At 48.1% G+C, this 24,186-nt stretch overlaps 1 protein-coding gene across 2 annotated transcripts in view; it reads right to left on the reverse strand.

Annotated features, from left to right (window-relative positions):
- The window catches only part of CCDC60 (coiled-coil domain containing 60), a 159,244-nt gene extending 142,262 nt beyond the window's left edge, over positions 1-16,982 (reverse strand). For both annotated transcript variants that reach the window (XM_007529309.2, XM_060193005.1), the window contains exon 1: positions 16,469-16,982. In XM_007529309.2, coding sequence (XP_007529371.1) covers positions 16,469-16,558 — 90 coding nt within the window. In that variant the 5' untranslated portion in view covers positions 16,559-16,982. The remainder of the gene's footprint in view (positions 1-16,468) is intronic.
- Between the last annotated feature and the right edge of the window lie 7,204 nt (positions 16,983-24,186).

Consider the following 24,186-nt stretch of genomic DNA (forward strand, 5'->3'; position numbering starts at 1 on the left):
CGGTTCTTTATCTATGCTTGTTATCAGTTGCCGGTCAGCTGTGCGATGTGTGAATATCTTCTTCCATTTACTGTGTTGCCTGGTTATTATTATGTAGTTTGCTTTCAATGTGTGGAAGCTTTCTACTTGGATGTAGTCCCACTTGCTTTATCTTGTTTTTATTTGCCATGCCCTTGGGGTAGAGTATCCCAAATACATCTTTGATGTGAAGATCCTGCAATGTTTCACTAATATTTTCTTCTATAAATCTTAGAGTTTCCAGTCTAATATCCAGGTCTTTAATCTATTTTGATTTGATTTTAAGTGGTGGACTAGTTTCACTATTTATATGTGGCTGCCCAGTGTTCCCAGCACCATTTGTTGAAGAGACCTTCTTTACTCCATTGAATGATTTGGCCCTTGTCATCTATTAGGTGACTGTGTATGTGTGGGCTCATTTCTGAGCTCTCAGTTCTGCTCCACTGATCCAACTGTCCATTTTTATTCCAGCAACATGCTATTATTACTACATTGTAATAGAGACTGGAGTTGGGGAGCATGATACTCCCATTTTTTCTCGTATTTTCTCAGAAGTGCTTTGGCTAGTGTGTGTGTGTGTGTGTGTGTGTGTGTGTGTGTGTGTTTCCACACAAATATTTGGACAAGTTGTTCAATTTCCTTGAAAAATGTCATTGGAAAAAACAAAAGAAAAATGTTGTTGGGATCTTGATAGGGATTACACTGAAACTGTAAATTGTTTTTAGTAGAAGGGCCATTTTAATATATATATTTGCCTCCAGGGTTATTGATGGGGCTCGGTGCCTGCACTATGAATCTACTGCTCCTGGAGGCCATTTTTTTTCCACTTTTGTTGCCCTTGTTGTTGTATTTATTGTTAATGTTGTCATTGCTGTTGTTGGTGGTGGTGTTGGATAGGACAGAGAGAAATGGAGAGAGGAGGGGAAGACAGAGAGGGGGAGAGAAAGATAGACACCTGATGACCTGCTTCACTGCTTGTGAAGTGACTCCCCTGCAGGTGGGGAGCTCAGGGCTCGAACCAGGATCCTCACACCTGTCTGTGAGCTTTGTGCCCTGTGCTGTTAACCTGCTGGGTTACCACCTGGCCTTCCATTTTAATGTGTAGTCTTCCGATCCACAGATAAAGACTGTTCTTCCATTTCTGTGTGTCACCCCCTAAGAAAATATGACATTTTATGTGATTGGTATTCTAGAAAATAAAATTTTGGGGACCAGACATTGATGCACCTGATTGAGCACACACATCACAGTGTGCAAGGACCTGGGTTCAAGCCTCTGACTCCCAACTACCCCACCCTGTGAAGGAGGGAATCTCCCCAAGTAATGAAACAGTGCTGCAGCCCTCTCTCCCTTTCCTTCTCCCTCTCTCCCTATCTTCCCTTCCCTCTCAACTTCTGTTTCTATTCAAATAAATTAAAAAGAAAGAAATTAAAACAAACAAATTAATTAAAAAGAAAGATTTGAATGAAATCATTCACTAATTATAACTTTAATAACAAATCAGAGGCACTCATCTAATAAGACCTTGACTTCTACAGAGAACCAGTGAGCTCCGGTGGTCCAAGGACTTCACCCACCCAGGGTGGCAGGGAGGCACGTTGTAGAGCTCTAGGCAGTGCTGCCCAGAAAGCTAAGGGCAAGTGTGTATCAAAACTCAAAGGAAGAAATCTAGAGTGGCTCTGTTAAGATAGAATTTGCACATTAAGTAGGCAGACAGGGAGATAACATGTCCAGTTTTGGGGGGGAAGACCTTGGATTAATTTGGTCAACAATTAGGTAGCCAGCTAGTGGCATGCCAAGGAGAGCACACATGCACAAGGTCTCGGGTTCAAACCCATGGTCCCTATTTGCAGCAGGGAAGCTTCGTGAGTTGTGAAACAGTACTGCGGGTATTCCTCTTTCTTCCTCTTTATCTCCCCCTTGTCTCTCAGTTTCTCTCTATTTCTATTAAAACAAACAAAACAAGAAGACAGAAAGATAGACATACAGACAGAAAGAAAGAGACATACGTAGAAAGAAAGAAAGAAAGAAAGAAAGAAAGAAAGAAAGAAAGAAAGAAAGACAGGGAGAAAGAAAGGGCTGCCAGGAGTGGTGGGTTTTTTATGCAGTTACCAAGACCTAGCATTAACCCTGGTGACAAAAATAAATAAATGAATAAATAAGTAAAATGTATTCAACAATTCCCAAGAAGCTGCAAAGAATAAATACTACAAATATCTGCTTAAAAAAAAAAAAGTCAGTGAATTCAGATTGTGAGTAACAGTCCCTGCTTCAGGGGACTGCTCTGCCCCACTGGTGACACAGACCTGGCAGCAGGTGTTTGACGGTGGTTCTGACTGTGGAGTCTCTCGGGGAGGGGAGGGGAGACAAGGGAAGAGAGTCTGCAGTGAGTCTGCCATGAGTGTCTGCCTGGGCCCAGTCAACATCTTTTTATTTTTTTTTAATTAAAAAAATTTTTTAAATTTATTTTTAAAAAAGGAGACATTAACAAAACCATAGGACAAGAGGGGTACAACTCCACACAATTCCCACCACCAGATCTCCGTCTCCCATCCCCTCCCCTGATAAATTCTGGGTGGAGCACAGGGTTGGGCATAAACACCACTATACATGAGGACCTGAGTTGAAGGCCCCTGCACCCCACCTGTGAGTGGTGAAGCAGGGCTGCAGGTGTTCTCTGCTTCCCTTCCTCTCTCTCAATTCCTCTCTGTCCTAACAAAAAAAAAAAAAAGATTGCTAGGAGCCTCGGATTCCTTGTGCATGCACCAAGCCCCAGTGATTAACCTAGTGGCAATAAAAAAAAAAAATCATAAAAAAAGATTTGTTTGGGAGTTGGGAGGTAGTGCAGCGGGTTAAGCGCACGTGGCGCAAAAATGCAAGGACCTGCATAACGATCCCGGTTCGAGCCCCTGACTCCCCACCTGCAGGGAAGTCGCTTCACAGGTGGTGAAGCAGGTCTGCAGGTGTCTGTCTTTCTCTCCCCTTCTCTGTCTTCCCCTCCTCTCTCCATTTCTCTCTGTCCTAACGACGATGACATCAATAACCACAACAATAATAATTACAACAACAGTAAAAAGAAAAACAAGGGCAATAAAAGGGAAAATAAATAAATATAAAAAAATATTTGTTTATTAAATCTGAGATAGAAAGTTTCCCATGAGAGAGAGACACACACATACAAGTCACAGAACCACTTAGTACATGCGGTGGCAGGAATTGAACCAGGAACTTCAGGCGTACAGATCTGAAGCTCTACCAGTTGAGCTATTTCCCCTACTGTCGCAGTCAACATTTTTCATCAATACCTAAGAAGTAACATAGAAGCTCAGCCCTCTCTATGCACCACACACACGTGGCCAGCCCTCTCTCAGCGAGGTCAGGATACTCCAGTCCCCAAAAGGACAGACAAGAATCCTACAAGCAGACATATCCTTTCTCCCCATTTTGCAGATCAGAAAACTGAGGCTTTGAACTAAGAGGTGATTTTCTTAAAAGACACGGCTGGGAAATGAGAATGACGATTTCCAGACTGCCAGGTGGACGCCAAAGCCACTAGCACACTTTCCTGCTTTGTACTGGAAGCTGGGGTGCTGCCCTGCAGGGGCCCCCCTCCGACCTCCAGGTTCTGGCTCACGGGCTCTGCCTCTTCCGCATCTCTGGCTGTGGCATCTGTTGACCTGGAGGGTCCTGCTTTCTGAACCCAGATGAGTCCCGTGGGGCTGGCCTCTCTACCCTTGGAAGCAAAAGATAGCAAGGTCCTGGGTTCTCTGTGAGGCTGAGGAGAGCAGCAGCCTCTGGGGACTCATGTGGCCCATTCTCTGCCTTGAACCCACTGGGCCTCCTGGCACCTAATTCTCTCTCTCATTCACTTAGGTCCATGTCACGCTTTGCTGAGAACCAACCTGGCTTTGTGAAATGGGTGGGTGGGATGGCATGGCAGGCTCTGTGCAGAGGCGTCCTAACTTGATACCAAGTTCATTATCAAAACTCGCCCTCGCTGTTGGCCGGGATTCCCGTGCTCCACGTCTCGCTGGGGAAGAGAGACGGCCTGTTCTTTGTTAAAGTTGAATAGTGAGCTTTCAGAAGAATGGTGGCTTATGCTGCGAGGCCCTTCGCCAAAAGAAACGGCATCAACTGTGATCCCGTCGTTTGTTGCTGGAGACAGCCCCGCGCTCGTCTGCTCTGGGTTTAGAATGTTACCTGGGACACTGTGTTATCCGTCTTCCCTAACGATCTATTTACCTGAAGCCCAGAGTCACAGAGCAGCTCCCATGACTGCCATCCTGGGCAGACAGGAGCTCACCAATGAGGCCGAGGCCGCAGCCGGGCTGCTGAACTGCTGCCCTGGGAGTCTATGCGGCCAGGCTGCCCTGGGCATTTCTTTTTCTTCCTTTCTTCCTTTTATTTCTTTCTTTACTTTTTTTTTTTAAATCTCTGTGGCCTCACCACTCTGAGCTATATTTTTATTATTATTTATCTGTTATTTGTTGGATACAGACAGAAATCAGGAGAGACAACTGGGAGAGATAGAGAGAGACAACTGTAGCAGTGCTTCACCACTCTTGAAGCTTCACCCCGGCAGGTGGGCGACCGGGGGCTTGAACCCAGGTCCTTGTGCATGGAAATGTGTGCACTCCGCTAGTTTCCTAGGCTGTCTTTTTCAGCAATTAAAAGAGAGGGGGCGTGCGGGTGGGTAGAAACCACAGCACCAATGCTTCCTTCACTGTGGCGAGGGCCGGGTTCAAACTTGGGTCAGGCACCTGGCAAAGCAGTCCAGGTGGTAAGCTGTTGATATTTTGCCAGCCCTCTGCCCTCACCCCCCGTTCAATAAAATTGTCACAGTAGGGAAAGAAGCAAAAAGAATTTATAAGAGGAGCTGACACATACTGCTAGGGCTCATGGTACAACAGACAGGGAGAGGAGAGAGAGAGAGTAAGAGCACAGAAGGAAGTGAAGGAAGACAGAGGAAGGAGGGAGAGAGAAGGAAAGGGAAGAAGGGAAGGGGAGGTCTTCAGTGAACAGCTTTCAAACCAGGACTGGGGAGCAACGTGTTCATCTTTCTCTTGGGTCTGTGCAGACTGCCTGGGGGAGTCTCACCTTTGACCTGGGTGTCTGACCTCTGACCCAGCTCCCCCGCCCCTGCACAAAGGCTCTAGCTCTGGGCTGAATGAGGGGCCTTCTTGGAGGTGGGAGTGGCCATCTTCCTTTGGAGCCATGGCCTCTGGCTTCCTTTCAAGTCCATTTGCAGTAGGACTGTGTTCCAAGATCAAAAAGAAGGGGACTGGGAGTCTGGCGGTAGCGCAGCGGGTTAAGCCCACATGGCGCAAAGCGCAAGGACCGGCATAAAGATCCCAGTTTGAGCCCCCCCGGCTGCCCACCTGCAGGGGAGTCGCTTCACAGGCGGTGAAGCAGGTCTGCAGGTGTCTGTCTTTCTCTCCCCCCTCTCTGTCTTCCCCTCCTCTCTCCATTTCTGTCTGTCCTATCCAACAATGACGACATCAATAACAACAACAATAATAACTACAGCAACAATAAAAAAACAAAAGGGAAAATAAATAAAATTTAAAAAATTAAAAAAAGAAGGGGACTGTCAGTCCTGTGAGAGGCTGAGCACTCCTGTGACTTTCTCCCCAGTGTTGCAGAAAAACAAGGAAGAACTAACTGCAAACCTTTGTTCAGCAAAGAAGCTAACCGCCACTCAGAGCCCGTGAGAGAGAAACTCAGGTTTATTCTGGGTTTATTCAACCCCAGACAGGGTTGGTGCTCTGGAGTTCTGGGCCCAGAAGAAAGGCAAATGAGCCACTTTTATAGGGGCTGCAGGCCAAGAGCATTGAGGAGGGTAACAGAAGCCACGTATAGCGAAGTTAGGGTGGTGGAAGGCCCTGTCTTCCACCCACAGCACAAAGACTGAGCGCAGGTTACTTGGTCCCTGCTCCCTCTTCCTGCACAGTTACGTCTAGGGGTGTGTGTGTGGGAGGGGGCGGTAGCCTCAGGATTAAAATGAACAGGACTTAAAGGAGGTCGAGGTCCTAGAAGGATTCAGTGGCCGCCTCTCACTGGATTTCTAGTCCCTTATCACCAGGATGCCCCCTGTCCTCTGTGGAGCTCAGCCAGGTCTTGATGACAGGCAGGCTGTGAGGTCTGAGATGGATCTTGGAGACGTGAGAGGGCAGTTGAGTCCCCATGCCAGCAGGAGTTTGTGGTTCCACCTGTCTGGTAGAGGGGACCCCATGTCTCTGGGGCCAGCCTGGCCTGCCTCTGAGTCTCGGTTTTTCCATGCACGGGTCGCTCTTGACTTTTCTCCTGAGCTAGGGCCTTGCCCATGCAGACTTACTCGTTCAGACAGAGGAAGAGTGTCCTAGCGGTACCCACGTGGTACTGGGGTGCAGGCCTGAGCTTGTAGCAGGGAACGGCATGTTCTCACTGCCGAGCTATCTCCCCAGCCCCAAAGCCAATTAAAATATTTATTTTAATTTAATTTTCACTTTCTTTGACAGAACAGAGATATACTAAGAGGGGAAGAGGAAATAAGGAAAGAGAGACACCTGCAGCATACTGAGACAGGGAGAGAGAAGGGAGACAGGGAGAGAGAAGGGAGACAGGGAGAGAGAAGGGAGACAGGGAGAGAGAGAAGGGAGACAGGGAGAGAGAGAAGGGAGACAGGGAGAGAGAGAAGGGAGACAGGGAGAGAGAGAAGGGAGACAGGGAGAGAGAGAAGGGAGACAGGGAGAGAGAGAAGGGAGACAGGGAGAGAGAGAAGGGAGACAGGGAGAGAGAAGGGAGACAGGGAGAGAGAAGGGAGACAGGGAGAGAGAAGGGAGACAGGGAGAGAGAGAAGGGAGACAGGGAGAGAGAGAAGGGAGACAGGGAGAGAGAAGGGAGACAGGGAGAGAGAAGGGAGACAGGGAGAGAGAGAAGGGAGACAGGGAGAGAGAGAAGGGAGACAGGGAGAGAGAAGGGAGACAGGGAGAGAGAAGGGAGACAGGGAGAGAGAGAAGGGAGACAGGGAGAGAGAGAAGGGAGACAGGGAGAGAGAGAAGGGAGACAGGGAGAGAGAAGGGAGACAGGGAGAGAGAAGGGAGACAGGGAGAGAGAAGGGAGACAGGGAGAGAGAAGGGAGACAGGGAGAGAGAAGGGAGACAGGGAGAGAGAGAAGGGAGACAGGGAGAGAGAAGGGAGACAGGGAGAGAGAAGGGAGACAGGGAGAGAGAGAAGGGAGACAGGGAGAGAGAGAAGGGAGACAGGGAGAGAGAGAAGGGAGACAGGGAGAGAGAGAAGGGAGACAGGGAGAGAGAGAAGGGAGACAGGGAGAGAGAAGGGAGACAGGGAGAGAGAGAAGGGAGACAGGGAGAGAGAGAAGGGAGACAGGGAGAGAGAGAAGGGAGACGGGGAGAGAGAAGGGAGACAGGGAGAGAGAAGGGAGACGGGGAGAGAGAGAAGGGAGACAGGGAGAGAGAAGGGAGACAGGGAGAGAGAGAAGGGAGACAGGGAGAGAGAAGGGAGACAGGGAGAGAGAAGGGAGACGGGGAGAGAGAGAAGGGAGACAGGGAGAGAGAGAAGGGAGATAGGGAGAGAGAAGGGAGACGGGGAGAGAGAAGGGAGATGGGGAGAGAGAGAAGGGAGACAGGGAGAGAGAGAAGGGAGACAGGGAGAGAGAAGGGAGACAGGGAGAGAGAGAAGGGAGACAGGGAGAGAGAAGGGAGACAGGGAGAGAGAGAAGGGAGACAGGGAGAGAGAGAAGGGAGACAGGGAGAGAGAAGGGAGACAGGGAGAGAGAAGGGAGACAGGGAGAGAGAAGGGAGACAGGGAGAGAGAGAAGGGAGACAGGGAGAGAGAGAAGGGAGACAGGGAGAGAGAAGGGAGACAGGGAGAGAGAGAAGGGAGACAGGGAGAGAGAAGGGAGACAGGGAGAGAGAGAAGGGAGACAGGGAGAGAGAGAAGGGAGACAGGGAGAGAGAAGGGAGACAGGGAGAGAGAGAAGGGAGACAGGGAGAGAGAGAAGGGAGACGGGGAGAGAGAGAAGGGAGACAGGGAGAGAGAAGGGAGACAGGGAGAGAGAGAAGGGAGACAGGGAGAGAGAGAAGGGAGACAGGGAGAGAGAGAAGGGAGACAGGGAGAGAGAGAAGGGAGACAGGGAGAGAGAGAAGGGAGACAGGGAGAGAGAGAAGGGAGACAGGGAGAGGGAAGGGAGACAGGGAGAGAGAGGAGACAGGGAGAGAGAAGGGAGACAGGGAGAGAGAGAAGGGAGACAGGGAGAGAGAGAAGGGAGACGGGGAGAGAGAGAAGGGAGACAGGGAGAGAGAAGGGAGACAGGGAGAGAGAAGGGAGACGGGGAGAGAGAGAAGGGAGACAGGGAGAGAGAGAAGGGAGACAGGGAGAGAGAGAAGGGAGACAGGGAGAGGGAAGGGAGACAGGGAGAGAGAAGGGAGACAGGGAGAGAGAGAAGGGAGACAGGGAGAGAGAGAAGGGAGACAGGGAGAGAGAGAAGGGAGACAGGGAGAGAGAAGGGAGACAGGGAGAGAGAAGGGAGACAGGGAGAGAGAGAAGGGAGACAGGGAGAGAGAGAAGGGAGACAGGGAGAGAGAGAAGGGAGACAGGGAGAGAGAGAAGGGAGACAGGGAGAGAGAAGGGAGACAGGGAGAGAGAGAAGGGAGACAGGGAGAGAGAGAAGGGAGACGGGGAGAGAGAGAAGGGAGACAGGGAGAGAGAAGGGAGACAGGGAGAGAGAGAAGGGAGACAGGGAGAGAGAGAAGGGAGACAGGGAGAGGGAAGGGAGACAGGGAGAGAGAAGGGAGACAGGGAGAGAGAGAAGGGAGACAGGGAGAGAGAGAAGGGAGACAGGGAGAGAGAGAAGGGAGACAGGGAGAGAGAAGGGAGACAGGGAGAGAGAAGGGAGACAGGGAGAGAGAGAAGGGAGACAGGGAGAGAGAGAAGGGAGACAGGGAGAGAGAGAAGGGAGACAGGGAGAGGGAAGGGAGACAGGGAGAGAGAGAAGGGAGACAGGGAGAGAGAAGGGAGACAGGGAGAGAGAGAAGGGAGACAGGGAGAGAGAGAAGGGAGACGGGGAGAGAGAGAAGGGAGACAGGGAGAGAGAAGGGAGACAGGGAGAGAGAAGGGAGACGGGGAGAGAGAGAAGGGAGACAGGGAGAGAGAGAAGGGAGACAGGGAGAGAGAGAAGGGAGACAGGGAGAGGGAAGGGAGACAGGGAGAGAGAAGGGAGACACCTGCAGTGCTGCTTCAGCTGATGATGCTCGCCCCTTGCAGGTGGGGCCTGGGGCTGAGAGGGCGTGGGTTGAGCCTGTGTCTTTGTGCATGGTAATGGGTGCGCTTTATCTGGTATACCACTGCCCAGCCTCACACCCCCTTAAAATATTTATTATTATTTTTTAAATTATCTCCTCTATTCTTTGCAAAATGTAGCCTCTGTGAGAGCAAGTTATTATTATCGTTATTTTTGTCATGGGACTTCACCATTCCAGGCCAACTTTTTGAGATGGACAGAGGGATCAGATAAAGAAACATTTATGAGGCAGGGTGCTGTTAATAACCATTTATTTTTTAGTTTTACTTATTTTTTTTAAATATTTATTATTTATTGGATAGAGACAGCCAGAAATCGAGAGGTGAGGGGGAGGTAGAGAGGGAGAGGGACACCTACAACACTGCTTCACCACTTGCAAAGCTTTCCCCCTGTAGGTGGGGTCCGGGGACTCAAACCTGGGTCCTTTTGTACTATGATGTGTGTGTTCAACCAGGTGTGGCACCACCTGCCCCCCATTTTTGCATTTTTTAATTATCTCCAGGATTACTGCTGCTGAGGCTTGATGTCTGCACAGTAAACCCACTGCCCCGGCAGCAATTTGTTCCCCTTTCTTTCTTTCTTTCTTTCTTTCTTTCTTTCTTTCTTTCTTTCTTTCTTTCTAACTTTTTAAAAAATTTATTTATTATTAGATCGAGATAGCCAGAAATCAAGAGAAGAGGGTGAGACAGAGAAGGGGAGAGACACTTGTGAAGCTTTCCCCCTGCAGTAGGAACCGGGCGCTTGAACCTGGGTTTGTGCACAGTAATATGAGCACTTAACCAGATGAGCCACCGCCTGGCGCCTCCCCTTTCTGTCTTTATTCCGTGGGACAGAGAGAAATTGAGAGGGGGAGGCAAGACAGAGCAGGAGAGAGACAGAGAGACACCTGCAGTAATTGCTTCAGCACTCAAGAAGCTTCCCCTCTGCAGGTGGGGGGGGGGGTTTGAACCTGGTTTGGCTCTAACCCTCTGCGCCACCGCCCACCCCGACTATCATTTATTGCTATTGTTGTTAGGATGATGATTAATTTGAACTTGGATTCAGATGGAATCCATCTAAGTCGATACATAGCAAGGGTACTGAACCCCAGTACTGTCTCTGATTAACATCTAGAGTGGCCCCGCCCCTACCCCGCCCACACTGTCCAGCCGGGTCTGTCTTTCTCTCTTGTTTTATCTAGCAGGTCCTGGCAGTGTATTGAGCCAGTATTAAAAAGATGCCTTTCTTTGAAAAGTGACTCTCGTCAGAAACGGTTTCTCAACCCTTGGTGAAGTGAGCAAAGAATTACATCTGCTTCTCAGCCACATCCTGAGGCCCCATCCGCCCCTCCCTCCATCCTGAGCTGAGTGTCTCTTCCAGAACAGCTCGCGGCATATTTTAGCTCCAGCTCAAGAGAATGTAAATGTCCTTGTCTGTTGTCCTGGGCTCAGTCACAGTCTGATTTGCATTGCTTACAATTTAAAAGGCTGGGTTTCTTCTCCCTGCCTGAGACTTGAATATCTTTAAGAATTCACAGCAGCTTCTGCACCCTTTTGGAGAGAGGTGCATCCACATGGTGCGGAGCACAAGGACTGGCGTGAGCGGCCCCCTGGTTACCCACCTGCAGGTGGGGGGGGTCACCTCACAAGCAGTGAAGCAGGTCTGCAGGTGTCTATCCTTCTCTCCCCCTGAAAGAAAGAAAGAAGGAAAGAGAGGAAGAAAGAAAGAAAGAAAAAGAGAGAGGAAGGAAGGAAGAAAGGAAGAAAGAGAGAAAGAAAGAAAGAAAGAAAGAAAGAAAGAAAGAAAGAAAGAAGAAAGATAGAAATAAAGCTTTAGTGGGAATTCATGGAGCAATGCCCTTGCTAGTTTGACCCTTTCCTTCATAGACATATTATTAACTTCTGTACAGGGAGGCCGAGTAAGAACAGTTTGGCCTTCTGGTGTTCTGTGGGAAAGAGTGTTATGTCAGACTAGGTAACTAACAAGAACCTATTTCTTGGGGGAGAGAAGTGATATGCCTCCCATTAGATTAGAAAATAAATTCTAGGGCAGGGGAGATAACATAATGGTTCTGCAAAAAGACTTTCATGCCTGAGCCTCATACGTCACTGGTTTAATTCCCAGCACCACCATAAACTAGAGTTGAGCAGTGTTCTGAAAAAAAACAAAAAACAAAACAAAACATTCTAGATTTTGATCCAGAGTCTTGGATCAACACCCCAAGTCGTCGTCCAGTTAACATTGATGATTTGGGTTGGATGAGTTCACTGCCTGTTTCTTCTCATGATAGAGTTTGCTTTATTATTATTATGATGATGATTACTATTACTATTTTTTATTGTCACTAGGGTTGTCACTGGGGCTTGGTGCTTGCACACAGATCCACCACTCCTGGTGGCCATTTTTTCCTTTTGTTATTTTTGTTTTTTGATTGGACAAAGAAATTGAGAGGGGTGGGGGACATAGAGAGGGAGAGAAAAAGAGAGGCACCTGTAGGCCTGGCTTTAATGTTTGTGAAGCTCTCCCCCAACGTCCACAGGTGGAGACCAGGGGATTGAATCTGGGTTCATGCACATACTAATGTGTGCACTCAACTGGGTGTGTCACTGCCCGGCCCCCGAGATATAGATCTATATCAACGTCTAGGTCAATCTTGATCTCGATCTCGATCTCCACCAAGATTATAGCTATGGCTCAGCCTGCATAGCTTCACCATTCCCACCGGCAGAGATTTTTCCTTTTATCTTTGTGTGTTGATAGAGAGTAAGAGTCAAAGAGAAAGGGGGAGAGAGACAGGGAGGAGAGAGACTGTGGTACTGCTCAGTCACTCAGGAAGCTTTCCCCCTGCGGGTGGTTACTGGAGGCTCCTTAAACCCAGGTCCTTGCATGTGTGCTCTACTGGCTAAGCTGCCCTCACCTCATGTATTTTCCTTTTTTCTTTTCCTTTCTTGTTCTTTTCTTTTCTTTTTAATATCTTTATTGGGGAATTAATGTTTTACAGTTGACAGTATGTATATACAATAGTTTGTACATGCATAACATTTCCCAGTTTTCCACATAACAATACAGCCCCTACTAGGTCCTCTGACATCCTTTTTGGACCTGTACTCCCCCCCCCCCCCACTCACCCTAGTCTTTTACTTTGGTGCAATACACCAACTCCAGTTCAGGTTCTACTTGTGTTTTCTCTTCTGGTCTTGTTTTTCAGCTTCTGCCTGAGAGTGAGATCATCCCATATTCATCCTTCTGTTTCTGACTTATTTCAGTTAACACGATTTCTTCAAGCTCCATCCAAGATCGGCTGAAAATGGTGAAATCACCAATTTTAATAGCTGAGTAGTATTCCATTGTGTATCTAGACCACAACTTGCTCAGCCACTCCTCTGTTGTGGGACACCTGGGCTGCTTCCAGGTTTTAGCTATTGCAAATTGTGCTGCCAGGAACATAGGTGTGCACACACACACATCTTTTTGGATGGGTGTGTCGCGTTTCTTGTTCTTTTCCTTTATCCTTCCTTTCTCTTCCTTCTTTTCTTGGCACTCCTCCTCCCTCTTAATTATGAACTTGTTTTCGCACAAAATTCCCAAGTTCCTTGGGAGAGGACTCCAGGGCTGGCTGATCTTAGTGTCCTCAACTACCTGCCACTGTAAGGTGTTAAACACATGCTTCAGGATGTGACCTTGAATGTGACCAGGTCCTGCTATACAGTGCAGCAGACTCCCTGAACTTCCTGCTGCTGAGCCAGCACCCACCACAGACTCCTCAGAGCCCCTGAGCACACAGAGGGAAGCACCGTCATCCCCCCACAAGCAGATCACTAAATAGGCCTAAATGTCAGGCCATTAACTAAAAATTACCAATTGCATGGACTCCAATTGAGACAGAAATGCATTAGATCACAACTGAGCCCCTGTAAGAAATGCTCTAAGCAGTCTGAAAACAGGAATGGGGAAGGGGGAATGCCACCATCTCATGACAGAAGGTACCCCATCACCAGTGGTCGTGATTAGGGATTTAGCTGTCAGGGCTTTCGGCAAGCGGGGGGGGGGGGGGGAGGGGGGGGGAAGTTGGTTTATTCAGTCCAAAGAAGGTTGAATTGGCTTCTGTCAGATTTGATGTGAGTGCTTCTTGCCCATGAACCCCGAGTGGATCCTGTAGCTTTCAGATTTACCGGTGGATGGCCCAGCCTTGTGGAGGCAGAGGAGTGCTGAGAGGAGGCCCAGAGTGGGTCTCTTCCCACCTTCTTCTAAAAGCTTGTCTAACAGTTTCGAATCTGACCACCTGGTGGAGACTGATGTGGGTCATAGGAATAGAGACGGTGTACCCCCGTCACCACACTGCCTCAGCTCTCTCTGTGTGCTGCTTATTCTTGATGTGTATTTACTCTCAGTTTCCCAAAAGGGGTGTGCCATGCAAATGTCCCTCCTTGCCACTTTTCTTTTCTTTTTTTTTTTCTTTTCTTTTCTTTCTTTTCTTTTTTTTTTTTTTTTGCCTCCAGTGTTATTGCTGGGGCTTGGTGCCTGCACCATGAATCCACTGCTCCTGGAGGCTATATTTTTTCCCCTTTTGTTGTCCTGGTTGTTTTATCATTGTTGTAGTAATTATTATTGCTTTTATTGCTGTTGTTGTTGGATAGGACAGAGAGAAATGGAGAGAGGAGGGGAAGACAGAGAGGGGGAGAGAAAGACAGACACCTGCAGACCTGCTTCACCGCCTGTGAAGTGACTCCCCTGCAGGTGGGGAGCCGGGGGCTCGAACCGGGATCCTTACGCCGGTCCTTGCACTTTGCGCCACGTGAGCTTAACCCGCTGTGCTACTGCCCGACTCCCCTCCTTGTCACTTTTCATCTTTTCCTCCTGACATTAAAACTAACACATACTCAGGGTTGATTAAGTATTCACTGAGTGGGTGGACATTTGCATGGGAGGTCTTGAATCTTCCCCTAGTCCTTACAACACCTCTGATGGGTGTTATAGGGTTTTTAAAGAGTATAAAAATGATACCAGTACAATTTTTATATTGACTTAACACAGATTTAAAATATGATACAAATTCAATGTTATAGCTTCACACCTATATGTGTGTGTGTAAGACTCACCACGTTCACCACCAAAGGCTCAGTACATTTTTTTAAAACATTTTATTTGGTTTATTTTTAATGATAGATCGATAGGGCAGGCACACAACCAGAACACTGCTCGGCTCTGGCTTATGGTGGTGGAGAGGATTGAACCTGGGACTTGGAAGCAGCAGCTATGGATGTCTTTTTGCGTGACTATTATGCTATCTCACCTGCCTGTCCCAGGGCAGCTTTACAAAGTGGCATTCTGAATAGATGCCCTTAAAGTCCCTAAGCAGGTACTGTATAAGGTAGGGGTCTTTTTTCTTCTAGGTCACTCTGTAAGTAGATTGCTTTTGATCCCATGCACATTTTGCATCTCTGAAACTGGGACACACAATCAAAATCAGGTTAGAGTTTAATCAGTAGAGTTTATTTATGAATTATTATTATTATTATTAGTGGTAGTAGCACCAGCAGCAGCAGCAGCACAAAGACGTCATGAAGCGCCACAGAATGAAATATTTCTTAGCTTAGGTGAATAGTGCAATGTGTGTTCCCCTTATAGAGATGAGGAAACTGAGTCACAGGGAGGAACGGATTTGCTCAAGGCCTGAGTAGCAGGGTTAAAATTAAATGGTGGGGCGGGGGTTTGAGCTCACATAATATTTTTAAAAAGGATCTGCTCTTTGGATTCCTAAATTGAGACATGTGCGAAAGCATTCCGGGGCAAGTCTGTCCTTCCTGATATATTTTTTAAAAATATTTTTAAATTTTTTTTTAAACTTTAGTTATTTATTATTGGATAGAGACAGGGAGAAATTGAGGGGAAGGGAAGATAGAGATGGAGAGAGAGAGACAGAGAGACACCTGCAGCCCTGCTTCAGCACTGGTGAAGCTTCCCCCTGTAGTTGGGGACCTAGAGCTTGAACCCGGATCCTTGAGCACTGTAGCATGTGCGCTTAACCAGGTGTGCCACCGCCTGGCCCCTGTCCTTCCTGATATTTTAATGATGACTAGGTAGAAGCTTCAGGCGCCCAGAGGATCGCACAACTTTTGTCATTTTTGCCCAAAGCATTTCTGCACTTCCAATTTAGAACACCAGGGGTCAGTGCTTAGAGGAAGGCTCTGGACCAAGGGTTGAGCCGGGGAGTCTAATCCCTGCTCTGTGCATCCTTCCTGGGGTGACACTAGGAGCCTTCAGATACACCTTGGCTGGGGCACGGTGGGCCAGTACTGCCTTTCACTGTCTCTCGCACCATTCACTTACCTTGGCCAGTCGGCCACAATGATATGGAACAGGAAGCTGTGACACTTCTAGGACAAAGGCATGGTGCCCCCAACCCTACCCGGTGTCCTGCTGGCTGTGGGAGATTGGGGGGGGGGGGGGTTCCAACACCTCTTTGATGCCCCCAACCCAGCTCCCGGCTTTGCCATCATTTCCAAAGCAGAAACACTCCGTCATGAAACACGCCAGCTCTTCCTTAATCTTTCAAGCCCACAGCACTATTCCCTGTCACAAAGACACATTACCAAGTGCCACCACCACGCTCGCTCGGCAGTTTCCGTATCCGACTTCGTGGAGTTCTCATCGCTTCTCTGGCTCATGTTCCCCCATTTGCATTTCACAGACAGGAGGGAATCAGGGCTCAGCCAGGCCACAAAGCAGCTTATCTAGTGTCAGTTAAGTGCCACTGCTAAGTGGCAAAGTCAGACTTTGCAAGCCCAAAGTCTGACACTCTGTATTGGTTCCATCGAGAGAGAGTGTGTTGCATGTACCCTTAACCTAGCTGCTCTCTGAAAATAATTCTGCAACGGTCGGTCTCCAATTCGTCTTAATTTCCCCCTGGTGTTATACAGTGTCACCGCTGATTTAGCCCATCATTTTGGAATTACTGGCTAATAGGATGGCCCAGCTCACTGTTCTGGCTTGAGGTTTCATCCTTGATGAGAAACCAAGCACTGCGAGCTACAGAGATGCGTCTGGACAATTTAATTACAGCGGGGCTCATCACTCTTTCCCTGCCCCTTGCTGTTTGCACACCAGTTCCTGTTCCCCTTCTCTCAGCAACTTGCTGAGCCTGGGCAGAAAATGAAGGGGTGAACTCACCTGCAAGAGATGGTCTGAGCTGTGAAAGGCCATGAGGGTCCCTGTGTTGGAGACACTGTGTGTCTTCTTAATGGCCAGAGTCTTGGTCATCTTGGCAATTCTTCAGGCTGAGTATGTGACTCCCAAGGAAAGTATTCCCCACCCCTATAATCTTCTTGCAACTTTAGGAACCACTGGTGTGAACACCACCAGCAGTCTCTTCCCAGTTCCCAAGATTCGGTTACACAGACTTCATGGGGGGGATTCTGAGTAAGCAGTGACAGAGAAGCAAGTCACGCAGGTCCTCCACGAACAGGATCTGGCCGTTCAGACGAGGTGGACTCAAACAAGCCCAGAAATAGTCACTTTTTAGAAAGTTATAGATATATAGATATATATTTTCCCCTTCTTTGGTAGGGGTTATCTTTCTTTCCTACACATGAAAATATATTTATGGATTAAAAAATAAAGTTCCACAGGTAAAGTCTCAAGAGGGCCCAAGGAGAGACCTCCCAGATCCCCATTTTGTGGCGAGCAGTTCAGGGCGCCAGGCTAACTGAAGGACCCGGGCCAACTCTGTTGCTTGGCAACGAGATGCGGTAGGGCGCTTTCTTATTGGCTAGGAGTGGAGGGGGCGGGGTCTTGTACTTTGGCAGGTTGCTAGGATGATGGTTGAGAGCAGGCTGCCCAGGAAGCCATGGTCTCCAAACTCTGGTTTCTCCTCTGGGCCTGGAGGACTTTGACCCTTTGTCTCATACAAGTGAGGGTTTGCTTTCAAACTGCTCAATGCAGTCCACTGGTGATCTCCTGTGCTGACGGATAGCTTGTGTGTCTACCCTGATTATCTTCACTTGAAGCCCCTATTTCTCTCCTTGTTCTACCTGACAAACTGCCAGGCATCCTACAAAGCCCTTCCACCCGTGTGTGTGTGAGTGAGTGAGTGAGTGAGTGAGTGTGTGTGTGTGTGTGTGTGTGTGTGTGGCACTTACTGTCTTTATTACATAGAGACAAATTAAGAGGGGAGGGGACTTGAGACAGGGAGGGAAAGAGACAATTTCAGCACTGCTTCATTGCTCCTGAAGCTCCCCCCTTACAGATGGGGGCTGGGGACTTGAACCCAGGTCCTAGAGTAATGATAATGTGTATGCTCTACTAGGCACACCACTGCCTGGCCCCCTTGTATGACATTTAATGAATCCTTAGAAGGTGCTAGACACTTAATCTACGTGCTTCTATGTGAAGTTGATCTTTGCAGTATGCCCTTACGAGAGGTATTATTATGACCCTGTTTTTCAGGCTGGGAAATTGAGGCACGGAGTAAATGAAGGGCACACTTGAGGCCACACAGAAAGTGCCTGAGGTGGGTTTCAAAGCCTCTGATTCTAAACCCCCAAATTCATAACCATTTTGCTGAGCCTTGGTGCCTGTACCTTTAAGATGAGGAAAATAACCTGATTCTGGTTGTCAAAGATGAAAACAATAACTGCATGTAAAGTCCGAGTGCTTGGAACGTCCTGGGCAAGTGGCAGGCCTTGTGATTATTTCCTGTCACCCCCTCGCCAGGAAAAATGACTCATTTTTACCGGACCACATTCACTTCCCAGTAGATTGTTAATACTGATATTTATTGATCACTTGCTCGGTGCCAGGTGCTCCTCTAAGCACTTTGAACATGTTAGTTTATTTAATTGTTTCCAATAACCCTACAGAGTAGCTTCTAAGATCGCCCAGGATTTATCGCATGGTTTCAGAGCTCTGTGCTCTCTACTTGGCACTATTCCACACTGGATCGATCTCAGTCTTGTTCAGTTTCTACACCTGGAGCTGCTGAGGACTGTGACATCATGTGGCCACATGATGGCCTCACCCTGTCTTTATTTATTTATTGTTATTTATTTATATAATAAAAATGATCGACAAGACCATAGGATAAGAGGGGTGCAATTACACACAAATCCCACCACCAGAGTTCCATATCCCATCCCCTCCTTTGAAAGTTTTCCTTCTCTTTATCCCTCTGGGAGTATGGACCCAGAATCATTATGGGGTGCAGAAGGTGGAAGGTCTGGCTTCTGTAATTGCTTCTCCGCTGGACATGGGCGTTGGCAGGTCGATCCATACTCCCAACCTGTCCCTATCTTTCCCTATTGGGGCAGGGCTTTGGAGAGGTGGGGCTCCAGGGTACATTGGTGAGGTCCTCTGTCCAGGGAAATCAGGTGGGCATCATGGTAGCATCTGCAATTTGGTGGCTGAAAAAGCATTACTGTATAAAGCAGAACAAATTGTTTAATAGTCAGGAACCTAAAGGCAAGAATATAACAGATGAGTTTTGGGATCTCCGTTGTAGAAAAAACTAGTAGGTCTATTTTAGGTATATTCCAAGAGGCCCATGACTTTACTAATTTTTACCTGAGCACAACAGCTAACATGCAGGTGGATCAAAGGTATTGTCTGGGGAGATGGTGTCAGAGTTGGAAATAGTACTGGCTAGCTGGATCAGGGAAAAGAGTAGTTCCCAAATATGGGAAAAGTGTATGAGTATCATTTTATGGTATTTTTTTTTTAGGTCTTGCTACTTGCTTGCTGTTTGGGGTCACTGCATACTATTGTGCATTTTTGCTTTCAGGTGTATATTCTCCCCTAACTTACGGGTGCCTGTGCACATGTGTTCTGTCTCATGGGCCTGATCTGTATCTATCCCCTTGTCTTTAGACAGACTCTGCTCTGAGTTGATCCTGCAGAATGCAGAAGGCCCCACTACCCCTGCTCCAGGATGGAAATCAGTATGACCTGATCATTTCAGAATGCTAAGTCTGACCTTCCCATCATGGGAAGTAGTGGTTCTGTTGCTTCCTTTGTGGGCAGCAGCCAGCAATCCTCTAGGGTGTTCAGCAGGGTGCACATAAACTGAGTGGCTTCAGAGAATGGGGGAGAGAACAAGACAATGGAAAGTGTTCAGCCCCCCAGCAGAAGCAGCCTGTCTTCATACAGCTTCCTTGAGAGACAGGCTGGGACAGGGAGGAACTCAACTAGTTGGATGTGAACCACTTCCTATTACACCTCTTGTGAATCTTCCTGCCTACAGATGGGGACGTGGGACTTGAACCTGGGCCCCCGTGCATGGTAGCGTGTGCACTCCACCAGATGCACCACCACCCAGCCCTGATGCTTTCCATTTTTACAGGTTTCATTTCCCAGAGTCCTGGGCTGCAGGGCAGGTGGGGGTCATGGAATGACTAAGCCCATTCTGCAGAGGGGAAGAGGTGACTTAGATGACAATGGGGTAGAGTCCCCCTCCTGTTGGTGGTGAGTGAGAGCGCCCTCTGTTGGCTACCTGGATCCTGATTTCCGTTGTGTGTTTCTGAATAAACTTGACCCAGCCTGGGTGAGGGCTGCCGGGCACAATCAGGGAGGTGTCACCTGAGGTGCCTCTCTCCTTCATGGCCTCCCTCAGGTAGACATCGCCCTCTTTCCCACTGTGCTGCCCTCCTGGCAGCCTCTGGATGTTACTCTCCCCATCTCCACATAGCTGACGTGGCTCCTCATAAACAAATCCATACTCCAGACAACTAAGATAGGACGCAGTTGTTTCCCTCCTAATTGCTGGTTGACATATGCAAAATATGAACTGAAAGACTCGCAGCGACAGGCACGTTCTCCTCACAATTTGCCCAGAAAGAAAAGCATCCAACAGGATTAAAAAATAGACCTATCAAGTGGGAGAGAGATTTGGGAATGTGTTGGATGCCAGCTGGGGCAGCCAAAGTAAAATTAAAAAAAAAAAAAATCCTGTTAAACGTTTTGTGTTTCAGTTGGTAATACATATGTTTGGCATTAAGGAGTTATTGGGAAAAAAGTCATTATTCTCTGAATATCTTTAAAATACTTTTCTGTGTTGCATCTAGCACCCAGAGAACTCCTTCTGGGTATTTAAGTAGAAATGTCAGTGGTAGATTTACAAATTATGGGGCTCAGGGCAGAGAGTAAAAATGAGGCTCCCTTGACACCCAGTAGCTGGCAATCTGCGGATGCATGGCTGCTGGGATGGAGTTCCGTCCGGTAATGGGCCTTTGCACCACCTCCTGGATCCCTGTGCTTTGCTGGATTAAAGGATTACTGCTTGCTACATCACCCCCTGGGGGAGCCCTGGCCTTAAATCCTACTGCTGCCTTATCCTCCAGACGGTACTGCAAGACAGGGGCAGTGAATCTGGAGCTAAAGAAAAAGTAGTGTAGCATCCCTCCCCCATCGCCCTTCCCCACCCCTCCCTTCCTTCACTTTGGAACACAGGTGCAGTAGCTGAAGGAAGCGTTTGGTCTCCAGAAATATTTCTAGTGATTTTCCCCCACTGGAAATCTAGAAACCAGGTCCAAGATACTTCCATGGGCTATGCTTTCCATTTTTTTTTTTTGCCTCCAGGGTTATTGCTGGGGCTCAGTGCCTGCACCATGAATCCACTGCTCTTGGAGGCTCTTGGAGGCAACCCTTTTGTTGCCCTTGTTGTTGTAGCCTTGTTGTGGTTATTATTGTTGTTGTTGATGTCATTCATTGTTGGATCAGACAGAGAGAAATGGAGAGAGGAGGGGAAGATAGAGAGGAGGAGAGAAAGGTAGACACCTGTAGACTTTACCACTTGTGAGGTGACCCCCCTGCAGGTGGGGAGCTGGGGGCTGGAAACAGGATCCTTGCCCTGCGCTACCACCTGAACACCAATCCTTTTTTTTTCTCAGTTTTTAAAAAAATATTTATTTTCCCTTTTGTTGCTCTTGCTGTTTTTTATTGTTGTTGTAGTTATTGTTGTTGTTGATATAGTCATTGTTAGATAGGACAGAGAGAAATAAAGAGAGGAGGGGAAGACAGAGAGGGGGAGAGAAAGACAGACACCTGCAGACCTGCTTCACCGCCTGGGAAGCGACTCCCCTGCAGGTGGGGAGTCAGGGGCTCAAACGGGGATCCTTCAGTGGGTCCTTGTGCTTTGCGCCACATGCACTTAACCCGCTGCGCTACCACCCAACTCCCCCCCTTTTTTTTTTTAACCAGAGCACTGATCAGCTTCTGGCTTATGGTGGTGCCAGGGGATTGAACCTGGGACTTTGAAACCTCAGGCATGAGTCTGTTTGCATAACCATTATGCTATCTACCCCCTGCTTCATATTAAATATTAAGAATCCCCAAATTTTTAAAAGATTTTTTTAATATTTATTTCCTTTTTTTGTTGCCCTTGTTTTTTTTTATTGTTGTAGTTATTGATGTCATCGTTGTTGGATAGGACAGAAAGAAATGGAGAAAGGAGAGGAAGACAGAGAGGGGAGAGAAACATAGACACCTGCAGACCTGCTTCACTGCCTATGAAGCGACTTCCCTGTAGGTGGGGAGCCGGGGGCTTGAACCGGGATCCTTATGCCAGTCTTTGTTCTTTGCACCACCTGCACTTAACCAGCTGCACTACTGCCCGACTTCCCCAATTTTTTTAAATGCCTCCAGGATTATCACTGGGGCACAGTGCTACACTACAAATCCACTGCTCCTGAGGGCCTTTTTTCAATTTTCTTTTGGATAAAACAGAGAGAAATTGAGAGGGATGGGGAAGATAGCGAGGGAAAGAGAAAGACAGACACCAGTGTCCCCCGCCCCCCACCCCCCTGCAGGTGGGGAGCCTGGAGCTGGAACCCAGATCCTTGCGTGGGCCTTTACGCTTTGCACTACGTATGCTTTACTCCATGCACCACTGCCTGGACCTCCCAAATTTTCAGTGAAATAAAATTAAAGCTCCCAGGCCATTCTAACACAGGGACAATGTAGGAACCCTCATCCCACATCTTGTTTGTACGATGTGTTTTTTTTTTTTTCCTTTCTTCATATAATGCATTAGGAATAGCTTTCTATTCCTGGAGATGCGTTTTAATATGGTTTTCAGATAGACGCTGGTGAAAACACAGCTTCAGCCTAAGACTCTGTAGTAACTTCCCCACTACTGGACAGAAACAAGTCGATTTCATCTTGGTTCTCTAGTCAGATAGTTTCTTCCAGGTAGAATGCTGTCTTGTTGAATGAGGAGCTCTGAAATAAACTTTATCTGGGCATCTACCCCTCATTGTGAGGCCCTGTTAAAAGTGCCCATAGCCAAGACTTCCTGGAGGGGATGTCCCCTGCCTTTGGCTCAGCAATCATGTTGCTGTTGGGAAATTGGTCTTGTCCTACTCTGGCCATGGAATTCTTTCAAGGGTCACAGAATGAACGGTAGAGCCCAAGTCCTGCCAATAGAGATATACGCCGTCCTTTTCTCTGATAACGTCCTAGCCCGGCCTTGCCCCTACCCACCTAGCAGCCAGTGGGGTGGGGGTCCGTTGGTACCCCAGAGCTAAAGAATGGATCTGGGGTACAAACAGAAGTTGCCCAGCATAAAGCAAAACTTATTTGACACCGGGTAACCTTTTTTTTTCTTTTTTGTTTTGGCCTCCAGGTTTTTTGTTGGGGCTCCGTGCTGGCACTACAAATCTACTGCTCCTGGTGACCATTTTGTCCTTTTTTTCCCATTCAATAGGACAGAGATAGATTGAGAAGGAAGCAAAAGATAGACACCTGCAGACCTGCTTCACTGCTTATAAAGCTTCCCCACTGCAGGTGGAGAGTGGGGGCTGGAACCCTGGTCCTTGTGTGGATCCTTCCGCACGGTACTATATGTGCTGAACCAGGTGCTCCACAGCCTGGCCCCCTGGACAACCTTTTGTAGCACTGGATTCCCCCCCCAACCCATGTACACGTGACGCTTAAAAATTACACAGAAGGGAGTCGGTAGATAGCGTAGTGGGTTAAGCGCATGCGGTGCAAAGTGGCGTAAGGATTCCGGTTCGAGCCCCTGCAGGGGAGTCGCTTCATAGGCGGTGAAGCAGGCCTGCAGGTGTCTTTCTTTCTCCCTCTCTGTCTTCCCCATCTCTCTCCATTTCTCTCTGTCCTACAATGACGACATCAATAACAACAACAATAACTACAACAACAATGAAAAACAAGGGCAACAAAAGGGAAGATAAATAAATATAAAAAAATACACGGAAGTAAGTATCCATTTGCGTCCCCCATTTTGCACAGAAAAGCAGAGAAAGGTGGTATCCCCGCAGAAGAGGAAAAACAAGCGGCTCCCCATTCCAGACACAGATAGCTTGTTCCTCAGAGGGCCGAGGGCTCTATAGGTGTCTGTTGAAATGGCTGTTGTCAGGCAGGCTGTTCGTATTCATGGTCTTCTCAGCCCAAAGGCAGCTCTTGCCTGTGTTCTGTTCTTCTGACAAGTGGCAGGTGGGAATTTCATTTAGCACCATTCTTTCGTCTAAGCCCTCTCTCTCCCTCCTCTCCAGCCACCACCATTCTCATTCTCCCTGTAAGTTATAATTTCGGACTCACCATTCAGCTCACCATTTGAGAGGCAATTTTCCCGCTCTTGCCTTCTCTCAGGCATCATTGTTTAGACAGTCTGAATGGGGCGGCCCCATTTTTTAGATTTCCTGACAGTATCTTCCTTGAAGAGACGCTCTGCCTCCTGTCTCCGGTTTTGTCCTCTGCTGCTGTCTGCCTCCTCTTCCAAGGGCAGCCTCGGGTTCACGCAGCTGCTTCCTGCCACAAGCAGCTGCCCCGGCTTCTGGCATTTTGGTAGAAGCTACCTTTCTCTCTTAGTGTGACACTTCCTCCTCCATAAAGTATGTTCTCCTAAACAGGTGTCGGGGACTTCGGCATTTGGAATATAG

Source organism: Erinaceus europaeus, chromosome 6, assembly GCF_950295315.1.
Source record: "Erinaceus europaeus chromosome 6, mEriEur2.1, whole genome shotgun sequence".
Taxonomy (NCBI): Eukaryota; Metazoa; Chordata; class Mammalia; order Eulipotyphla; family Erinaceidae; genus Erinaceus; species Erinaceus europaeus.